At 45.9% G+C, this 11,143-nt stretch overlaps 1 protein-coding gene and 1 long non-coding RNA gene across 3 annotated transcripts; one reads left to right on the top strand and one right to left on the bottom strand.

Moving 5' to 3' along the window:
- Positions 1-1,847: 1,847 nt before the first annotated feature.
- On the bottom strand, positions 1,848-5,463 carry POU2AF3 (POU class 2 homeobox associating factor 3; the record flags this gene model as incomplete). Its single annotated transcript, XM_084895339.1, has 3 exons — positions 1,848-2,520; positions 3,826-4,052; positions 5,385-5,463. The coding sequence occupies 3 exons, from the start codon at positions 5,461-5,463 to the stop codon at positions 2,149-2,151; spliced, it is 678 nt and encodes a 225-aa protein (XP_084751465.1). The 3' UTR covers positions 1,848-2,148.
- Positions 4,936-7,751, top strand: LOC311628258. Of its 2 annotated transcripts, none has more exons than XR_014795985.1 (4): positions 4,936-5,540; positions 6,261-6,401; positions 7,177-7,359; positions 7,596-7,751. It is a non-coding gene; the product is annotated as an uncharacterized lncRNA (long non-coding RNA). The 2 variants fall into 2 exon arrangements; XR_014795986.1 differs by having other exon boundaries at positions 4,950-5,540; positions 6,261-6,627.
- Positions 7,752-11,143: the final 3,392 nt, after the last annotated feature.

Raw genomic sequence — 11,143 nt, 5'->3', positions numbered from 1 at the left:
GCTATTAAATATTTAGCTTTGTTGGCTTCTCAGAAAGGCAGTAATTGTTCTGTTTCCCTGGCACATTTACCCCGTGAGGCAGGTTGCAACCTGTGCCGCTTGCCCAAGCCTTAGCAGAGGCTTGAGGGAGAGGGCCATCAGAGTGTCATTTTGAAAGCGTAACTGCCTCTGAGAGAAAGAGGCTCACTGAGGTGGCAGCTGGTCAGCTCCTTCCCCCGAGTCCCCAAAGCGGGGGCCTCTGAAAGCTCTTGCACAAGACGTCTTTGGATCCTGTGGACAGGCCAGCCCTTCTGGGGAGCTTTGACTAGTTGGATGGGGTACACTGCTCTGTGTGAGGTGATTGGGGTTTAATGGGGGATGATTCCACGGGTTCCTGAACAGTCTTTCACAAATGGTGGAGCAAACTTTTCACCATCACCAGGGAGTGAGGGAGAGAGAGTAAGAAGCATGTGATTTTTTTGTTTGTTTTATTAATACTCACCTGAGAATATTTTTTCTATTGCTTTTCAGAGACAGTGGAAGGGAGAGAGGGAGGGCAAAAGAGAGAGAGAGAGAGAAATATCATTGTGAAAAATACACATTGACCAGTTGCCTCCAGCATGCCCCAACCAGGTATGTGCCCTTGACCAGGAATCGAACCATTGATCCTTCAGTGCATGGACAGATGCTCCTAACCACTGAGACACACCGGCCAAGGTGAGGCATGTCTTTAATGTCCTTCAGACCCAAGTGCTTATTGGCTGGGTTACCTTGGGCAGGTGACTTAACTCTCTGAGCCTCATTTTGCTACCAATGTTGTGAAAATTAAATGAGGTGATATGTGAGAAAACCCTATGCAATTCTGGCCCCACAAAAAAGGGCTCAGAAAGTGGCAGCTGTGGCCTGTGCCAGTGGTACCAGCATTGCTGTCACTGTGCTAAACCTGGGGCCCCGGAAAACACTTCCCAGACTTCAGTGCAGGGAGGATCTAATCCAGCGCCAACAGGATTTAACAATGGGGTCTAGCAAAGGCAGCTTAAGTAACTCTCCTCACCTTGAAAGACAGTTGGGCTTGTTCAAATAGATTATTCAGAGGAAGTGAATTCTGAAATTCAGTTGTAAACAACATGGCCAATCCTACAAGTCAATCTGTAAAGATGAGTGATGCGTATTTAAGGACCTGAAGCAGAAATTCAAAAATATAAGGAAACAACGAATTCTAAACTTTGTGATTCATCAACTGCAAGGCAGCCCTCAGGAGAAAGAAGATCAAATATTTGTCCAGGCCCTACCTGGTTTGGCTCAGTGGATAGAGCATCAGCCTGTGGACTAAAGGGTCCCGGGTTCGATTCCCATCAAGGGTACATGCCAGGGTTTCAGGCTTGATCCCCAGTATGAGGAGTGCAGGAGGCAGCTGATCAATGATTCTCTCTCATCATTGATGTTTCCATTTCTCTCTCCCTCTCCCTTATTCTCTGAAATCAATAAAAATATATTTAAAAACAATATTTGCCAGAAAGTTTACAAAACAATGCCTTGGAAATAAAAAGAATTATCTTCAGGTTAATATTGCTGTGCTTTCTGGTCATATTAATATTTCATTACCTAATGTTACATACAAAAATCAAATGATTCATAAATGTCTTTCTCTGATGTATGTATGCCCTTGGATTTTCACTTTTCTACCATCACAGCTGTGTCTACTCCTTATCCCCATGGGTGAAACCAAGGCAACTCACCACATTAAAATCATTTTAAATTCACGAGTAAGTAAGATTAGACTATTGAAGAGCAATTAGTGATTCTCAGAAGTGATATTATTCAAACCAATGGTAACTATTATTCAAATAAAAAAATAAGCCAACATTTAATAATACAAAAATTATTTATTAGTAAAAAAAAAAAAAATTAGGCTTTGTTCATGATACAGAAAAGTAAAACCGTTAAATGTTCCCTACAAAACTTTTCACTGGAAGCATACAGAGTAGGAGTGGTACCGTGACCGGGTCTGAGGACTTCATCTTAATGCCTAAGTCAGCGCAGGAAAATGCAAAGTAGTGACCTGTAAACTGCACCTGCGATGTTTTGTTAACAGGTTGCCTATTGCAAATTCTTGTTTGGCGCGGCAGCAAAACAGACATGCATGCCAGGTTCTAGGTGAATGAAACTCTATGAGCTGTAGCAGATGTCACAGTTTGTTTCCTGCATGTAGAAATCACTGCCGGCTGCTGCTGAGGGATCCAGGGTCACATAGTCTGTGCTGGGACAGGAAAAGTACTCAGATGCTCTGATGGTGGCCAAGTGCTCAGCCTCGCAGGACACACAGTAGCAGCCTGAGGTAGAGGCTGGGAAGAAGCAGTCGTATTGGGCGTGGGAGGGCAAGTGAGGGTAGGAGTAGTCTTCCGAGGGATAGCCACAGTTTCTGGTGTCCAGAGAAGGGGCGGAATTGTAATTCTCCTGTGTATAGGAAGGCAGATGAGCTGGCGAGTAACCGAAGTCTAAGGAGCCAGAGAGAGTGGAATCTGAAGGTGACCCCGGGGTCTGGGAAAATAAAAACCAAGGAACAAAGAGCTTGATAACTTAGACAGGATTAAAAGGACTGAAAAGAGTGGATTTAATAACGCAGGGTAAGAACATTAGGGGTAAAGAAACAAAACACCCAGCCCAACCCAAGTCTGTAGAAGTAATTTTATTAGCTGATTGCGTGATTTCATGACACCACATTCTATATTTACCTACTTCTTTCCCAACAATAAATTGCCTTGCTTCACTGGCTCCCTTTGTTGTAACCATACTTTAGAGGATGTTTTGCCCTTAAGCCACATAATCCCATTGTGCTTCGAGTCACCTGCTCATCAAGCCCTGCTGTGGGCCACAATCTAAGCTCTGGGCACAATGTAAGCTGCAGGTGGCACCGTGGACGGCTCTCCACAACCCTGGCGGTGAGCGCGCTCAGGTAGAACTGGGGCCTTCTATGATCCAGTATCTGGGAGACTCCAAGACGTGAAACAACTCTTATATTCACTAAAGTTTTGTCCCTTGATGAGAAAGGTACTTTTCTCTTAAGCAGGTCTGCAGCTGTTACTGAGAAAGCCTAAGTTGGAAGCTAGGCGGGAACTGGGTGACTGGGGGCCCTGCATGCATATTCTGTGGAGTTAATTTCCTATCCCCTTAAAATGTAGTCTGAAACCTACACAGACATTTGACAAAATGAAATAAAAAATGATTTACGTCAAAAGATGGTACTTTATAAGGTTTTAAAAAAAATCTATGAGTATCTACGCAACTTCTAAAACAAGTGGTATCCTACTAACGTAAAGCTTATTGCATTTTAAATTATCTGTTTTTAAATGTTTGAGGTTCATCCAGAATAGACCATCCAAATTTTTCAAGTATGAGAGCTTCATTTTTCCTAACCACCTCACACTTAAATGGTTCTTGTGCCAAAACCAGACCAAAAGAACCAGTTAGTAGAGTCAATTCAATGTCAAAATAAAAGGCACTTAGCAAAATGACAGTTTGGTATTGTGTAGACGTGGCCTTAATTCCATTTTCAAGAACCCCCAAATCCAAGGGCCATTTTTTAAATCAATGATTTCCAATTTGGAGATGTCATCATTGTAGAGTTTAAAAACATTACAGGTATATTGCCCCTCAGTAACTAGGGAAATGTATGGTTATTTCTACTTCCAGTGAATCGTGGATGGTTCTTTGCTTGCTCCCTGGATGCTTTCTTTGTTGACAGTGTTTGTATGCTTTCTCAGGAGACAATGCAAACATTCTTACAAAGCTTTATAACCATATAATAAGCAATAAACAGGTTTTTCTAAGAACTGAGCTAATTACCAGGCTCTGGTTGTAGCAGAAAGGGGCAGCCTGGAAGCTGTCCGGGAAGCAGTGTGGAGTACTTTGCGTGGAATTGAGCAAAGGGTCCAGATGAGTCTCTGTCTGAAGGTAGGAATCCAAGATCTGGTCGAGGAAGCTTGGGTTTTCTTCACAAGAAACACAACTGGAAAATTCTCGTGGTTGAAAATAATTAGGTGTGGAAGAAACTGATTCAGGTTCAAAATACACTAGCGGAGAAAGGAAAAAAAAAGATTTTTCTGTTTTAAAGTTTGTAGTCATGAATTTGAATGAAGTTCTAGTCTACGTTTGAATATTTGCTATGCCTAGGGGAAAAGGGGGCTTATGAAGTTCCAGAAAGGTGAACAGGCAATTTGTTTTTTTAGTTGCCTTAGCTAATTCAAGTTTCATTGAAATGAATCTGGTTAATAATATGAACATTGGCTGTGAATGTGACTAGTGCTAAAATAAAAGGATGGTGATCCAACCTGTATCTAACTGCCACAGAGAATCATGGCTCACACCTGCACTTTCTTGGACCATAAAAGCATCCACATTCAGCCTCTACCTGCAGTTCAAGCACACGTCTCTGAAACAGCCAGCGTTGTTGGGAAAACTTCTGGTGTCATGGGAAATAATTCTCTTGATTTAGGGTTAATACATTCCTAAATTCACACTTACTAAGTTACTTAAATTCCAAGGAGCATTGTAAATACCAAGCAAGTTATAAAATCAGAAACCAGAAACACACAGGACAAATTAGCATTACTTGCTCTAAATTACACAAAGCAAAATACTTTCTTAGCGTTAACATGACAATGGAATTAAAATAAGGCGTTAAATGCCAAACAAGAATAATTCTGAAACCGTGACTCCTTTTTCCATTTTAGGATTAATAGGCCCAATTTGTGGTTATTAATCTAAAAAAGCTCAAAGAAGAGAGGTTTAGAGTGTGTCCATCAGAGGGATTCTTTGAAGTGTTAAGGTTCCTTTGAGGTTAAGTGAAAGTGGCAAATTCAGTGGTGAGCTACCATAGCAGGTTTCCTTGTATATGAACTCTTTAAACTCTTAGCCGATGAGTGGCGTAGGTAGGAGTGTTTATATAATAGAGTTATTCGTATTGGGCTGAGAAAACTTTCAGCTGTTTGAACTGCTCTCTGGGAAGACAGAAGGGGCGGGAAGCCCCTGTCGGCTAGATTCTAGGACCTCAGAGTGTTCTGTGGTCCATCGAACGGCAGGAGACAAAAGACAGCTTTCTAAAAACAATTCTGATCTTTTCGCCTAGCTCAGTTACTTGGAGATGGGGAACTGGAATGAATGAGAAGAACAAACTCAGGCCAGAGTAGGCAGGAGAGAAGAGACAGTCCAGAAAGAAGAAAACATTTGCACTTGTTTGCTTGCGGGGCTTCCATCTGGAGTCACTATGCCTTTTTCACCTCCTGATTGGTTGGATTGCAATTAAATGGTGGTGCCTATCTTAACCCCTGAATCAAGCATTGAAAGACTTTCCAGATTCACTTTTGAAAGCGTGTTGGAGGGAATTGTAATGCTGCTGTACTGACCTGCAGAAGGTGGTGTGACCGGATCTGAAAGGTGGACACTGTTTCCTCCGGGCAGCTGCCAAAGCAAGGATACAACCATAAAGCAAAGCGCAATGAGAGGTCTACCCAGGGAAAGCTAAGGCATTTTGATGTGAACTATGTGCATTCTGCTCTAAGGTAAGCTAGATTCTTTCTTCTAAAAAAGTTAAAAGACAACCGATCGTATATATATATATATATATATATATATATATATATATATATATATATATGTATGTTTTAATTTTTAGGTTTGCTTGGGGATTTTTTCTAATATCAGATTCTCCCACTTAAAATGCAAAGGCTTTTGATTCATTTGGATCAAAATTTAATTTATATAATTTTTATATACAAGAAATGTAACAATTCAAGAAAACTCAGTAAAAAGCCTTTCAATTAAACCATTCAATCTGAAATTAATTTAATCCCAACTTTTATGATTTAGTCAATCATTTCCTTCAAAATGTTCATATATAATATCTGGCTCCTTAGCCTTAGGGATTTGTTTTCTCCAAAGGACACAATGCCTAATTTTATTAATCCTGGATAGTTCAAAAATATTCACATCATCTTACCAGCTATGAAATACTAAAAATGATATAAAATATTTTTTTCTTAAAGCTGTAGTTATTGAGTTGGAGTCTATCTATATTCTAGTTAGTGGTCAGAAAATATTTCAACTCTTTGTATGACTTTTACTCATTTTGATACAAGTTGCTTTTTTCACTATTATAAATACTTCAAGTTTAATGAGATTGTTCCTTTTAATTATTGAAAGCAAAGCAGCCCGTGTCTTCTAGTTGAATTGATAATTTTACTAACCAAGTAATTTAGAATTTGTTATTATTATTTCTTTAGGTTTCAGGTGCCGGCTTTAACGTTTAAAGGGACCAGCGTTGCTCTGTGATTCGCCGCACCGCTCTCTCGGGTTCCAGGGTGTGCTTTCTCCCACACACAGAGCCACTGGGAGAACTCCATCAGCCACGGCTGAAACAGGAGGTGGTGTTAATTTTGAAAGTGATCCATGCTGTAATGTCATGAACCAGGAAGCTGGAATCCTTCACCAGCTTTTCATGCAAATATTTGGCTGCAGCTTGAGCTAAAGGACTTGAAAGGAGTGGGTTTAAAAACTGCTTCATCGTAGGTCTCTCATTAACCCCATTCCTGCCTCCCCCCCTTTACCCCAATGGTCTGTTTGTCTGCCTCCCCACCTTATCTCCCTCAGGTATGTTTACAATATCCTACTTGATATTATCTTTCTAGTCATGGGTTCACTTTCTACTTTGCTCCAAGAGTACAAAGAAAGGCAACCCTTTCACTGATTTCAAACAGCGAAAAAAATCCACAATCTACAATTTAAAAAACACATCAAGGCTGTTAAGAAATTAATGGTTAAAAAAAAGGGTAAATTATATATTTTGATAAGTACTAGCTCAAGTTCCCCTTTATCCTAAAGGTAAAAGGGGTGTGTGTGTGTGTGTGTGTGTGTGTGTGTGTGTGTACGCATGCGCTCGCTGGGCTGTTTGCAAATTGATCTGGCCTGGCCGAAATAAGTTTTTTTGTTTTTTTTTAAAGTCAAATTTACAAATACTGCACGCACACATTTCTCCTGGCACTGTTTGAGACCCTGATATTTATCTCAGTCTATAACTTCCATTCACAATTGTCTTCTTACGATTTCAAATTGTGGATACTACTGATTCTATGACAATTTAAGATTCATTTCTTCCTGCTTTGTGTATTTTATAAAATTAACTCTCTCCTTGGCTTAAAGCTTCCTAGAGGCGTCCTTTAACCACTGAACAACTTGGAGATCATCTCTGTGGAACCAGAAGTCTACACCAAGAAGCATGCACACATTATCCCCTGATGTCTGCCCCCCTTGCCTCCTGAGCATACCTTCACAGCTTTCCTGGAATCCCAGATCCTTCTGATGGCTCCCACGGAGGGACTGTAGGTCTGCCTCTCATAATTAAACCATCTGTGTGGTGCTACTCCTGCCTATGAGGGCATGGGCGGATATGCTATGCAAGCAACCTCTGCAAGGCACTAGTTTGGAAGTGCTGCTTTATTATTTCTTGGGGGGTGTGGGAGGGGGATTGAGAAAAAACTTAGATAAGTCAAACATCTCCAGGGAACAGATCCTGGTTAGATACAAAGCGAAATGCTTAACCCTTGCTTTCCTTCCTGCAGCTAAGCTAGCTAACAGGGGAACAGTGGCCAAACCAACCTGCAAGAGGCCAGCAGCCATAAAATCACCACGCCCTGGGGGGACCTTCTCCAGGTGCAGCTGAAGCAGAATTTTGCAGTGTACCAAAGCTCCGTAATGAAGGATTACATTTTGTTATGAACGTCTTGATGGTTTTTTTCTCTCTCCAGAAGCATTTCCCAGCTCCCTTGATCCTGGTTTTATTAATTTTATAATTATTTCTGAACTGAAGGGGTTGATGGTTGAGGTTACCAGACTCGCCTGCTTAGTACAGCTGGATCTGCATAAAGATGAATTTAGGGAACTAATAGGAGGGAAGTGGTGTGTGTGTGTGTGTGTGTGTGTGTGTGTGTGTGTGTGTGTAAGAATAAGACCTTGGTTCTATTTTTAGCTCCGTCATCAGTGACTGCAAGACTTGAAACTTCAGCTGTGGATAGAAGCATACAAATCCCTGATCTGCTTACCTGGCCTGGTTATTGTAAGAACTAAATGGAATGAGGGTGCAAACAATGCTTTAAAAGAGCCACCATAAAGCCCTCTGCAAGCAGAAGGAGGCTTTATAGTGTTAGCTGAAATTCTGCATACGGAGGCATTAACTTCACCAGCACATTTAAAATGTGTACTCTACGTCCATATCACAGCAAGCTCACACCTGGACCTCTAAACTCTGAGCAAAGGGTGCAAATCAACATTACTGGGAAGCTGGCTTTCAAGCCTTGGTTGTAATTTTACTGTAGCTGCTTTTCACACATAATATTGAGAGCTAACATTAACTGAGCACTTATTACATTTAAAGCACTCCTCTAAGTGCTTCACATGCAATAACACATTGCACCTCACAAAATTTTATTATCTCCAGTTTAAAGGTGGGAAAACTGAGGCAAGAGAATTGGCATAACTTGCTCAGAGGATACACATCACAGAGGCACTGAGCTCTGAACCCAGTCCACTGGCTCTAGAATCTGTGCTTGCCACCCCTACGTTATCTGCCTCTTCCCACAAAGGCCCATTTCATGAAGTTGTGCATGGCACACAGAGAGTACCAGGCACAACACCTGTTGTGGGGCAGATGCCAATAAAAGCTGGAGACTGCAGCAAGGCTGATCCTGGCACTATGGGTGCCAGCTGTCAGGCCCTACACTCACATCTACACCAACCCACAAGGAATTGTACAATCAAAGGCTCTCAGTGACCAATTTCCCTCTCTTGGAGGATAACCTGACTTCCTTCCTTTGGTTTTGCCACTGCCCTGAGCGCTCCCGGCAGTGCTATCTGCTTAAGAATATATCTAAGTGGCAGGGGACTTGGACTGTCCAGATTAATCTCGCGATAATCTGGAACTGCATAAGGCTTCATTACGTCTTCAGGAGGTGCTTCCACATTCCAAGCTGTCTCCTCTGAGGAGACATGGCCCCTTTGTGTTGGAAACTTTTAGTGACCGTTGATTTACAGATAAATGAGCTCAGAGGCTGGATTCCAGAAGAATGAGGGGGAAGGAGGTCTGTCCCTCAGAGATTCTATCCTTAAAGGGCTTCCTACACTTCTGGGAGAGATGTTCTTTGCATATGGAGGGCACATTCTTCCTAACAGAATAACAACCTACTTACCTGCTGGCGACTCCTCTCCCTACAAGGGAGCAGCAAGCCATTCCTGCTCAGTTAGGATCAGTGAGGGATGGGCTCCCCTAGTCCTGAGCCCCACGACATACCACAGCTGTTCTTTGTGGCTTCCTGTGGTGAACTGGGATGAAGCTGGGCACCAAACTTATGAGACCAGCTGAGGAAGGCAGGTCTGGGGGTGGTGCCTGGGTTAGGGGGTGGCCTCTAGCCTTTCCCAGGTGCGGGTTGAAGGAGGTCTGACAGGAGTTGGGAGTAAGTGAAGAGTTTATGCTTACAGTTGCCCCTGAGGCTGCCTGGTGAGCCCTTCTCTGCTGCAGCAGCTCCTTCACCGTGATCTTCACCCGCACACCTTGATACACCTTTGGTTTCTCTGGGGAAAGACAACCGAGCCAGGGGTCAAGTGTGAGGGTGGGTGTCAGGCTGGGGTCTCAGCGGTCCTTCTTATAGACCATGGCATCTGAGGCCAGGTTTTTAGGTTTGGAGAACACAAAGAGAATGCTAAAAGACAAGTGGGAAAAACTCAAAAGTCCTCAAGCTCCAAGGGGTGAAGGAAGAGAGGCAGGAACATATGGAAAGAAATATGTGAGGCCACCCACCTCAGATTGGGTCCTATCCCTAGACCAATAGCAACCGGGATTTTCTGTTCAGGAATGTGGAGACCAGGCCAGCGGAGCTCACCAGCTTGGCTAAATTGGGGGATGCCTAGGCCCAGGCCGCTGGCCTGGGAGAGGGTATTATGGACCAGAAAGGGATCTGGCCCTGGTCAGGGATGCTCTGAGACCCATGGCGGCGACCTAGCACACCCCACCATGATGCTCCCACGGGGGTATATCTGAGTCCTTTCCTTCTCCTCCAGGCCAGGGGTGGCTTCTGGGGAGGCGCCAACCTCTACGTGCCCTTGGTCTAGAAGCCAGCGGGGCCGGCTGTGACTAGCCTTGTCCTTGAGCCAGCCAGCGACCTGCCAGTCTCACCCCAGGAAAAGGCTCCGGCCCTGGGAACTCCGTCCCTCCCTTCCACCGATCATTTTCTGATGCCTCCCCTCCCTCGCCCCTTTCCTCCGCCTTTCCCGCTCTCCATCTTCTCCTCCTCCCTCCCCGAGTCCCGCTCCTGCGCTCCCCTTCCTCCCGGCGCTCCCCACCCCCTCCCTTTCTGGGGCCGGCACTTTTCCGCGCGCGGAGGCTCCGAGAGGAGTCCGCGCAGCGCGAGTTCCGGGAGGAAAGCGGAGCGGGGATCCCGGGGACCGCGCACGGGGATCCCGCACGGGGATCAAGGGGATCTCGCATGGGGATCGCGGGGATCGCGCTCCGGAAGGGGCCGTCCTTGGGGCGGCGGGCCGGGCGCACAGCCCCGGGTGGCGGGGCCAGCCGCGCGCGCCGGGGGGAGCGGGCAGCCGCGGCCCCCGCCCCGGCTCCGCCGAGCCGCAGTGAGTAGGTCAGGCCGGGCAGGCGGGGCAGGCCGGGCTGGGCGGACGTTCCCGGTCGGGAATGTGGCCGCAGGAGCCCGGCGCGACTCCGGCTCCGACCTCCCCTTGGGAGCGAGCGCCCGCCCGGGAGCCGCCGCCGGGGTGGGGCCGGGCCCCGCGCTTTGGGGCGGCCGCGCGGCCAGCCCGGGCGCCTAGCGACAGTGCCAGGCCGCCAGCGCCTCGCCTGGTCATTGCGATCACCGCACCTGGACGGCAGGGAGACCCCCGGGCCGGGGCCAGGGAGCTGGGGGGTCTCCCCGGAAAGGAGGCTGCGCCGTGTGCCACCCAGACCCAGGGGATCCCGCGCCCCGCCCGCAGGGCGTGGGGGTCGCGTCCTCCCTGCGCCCAGCCTCTCACGCGGTTTCCTCGGGAACCTGCGGTTCCGCGGGCTGCGGGCACGCCTCGGGGTCCCCGCTGGGACCCCCACAGTTCAGCTCCGTGAGCCCCGCGC

Source organism: Pipistrellus hanaki, assembly GCF_964339955.1.
Source record: "Pipistrellus hanaki genome assembly, chromosome: 9".
NCBI lineage: Eukaryota > Metazoa > Chordata > Mammalia > Chiroptera > Vespertilionidae > Pipistrellus > Pipistrellus hanaki.
The sequence above is the reverse complement of the archived record's forward strand: the minus strand, read 5'-3'. Positions and strand labels throughout refer to the sequence as shown.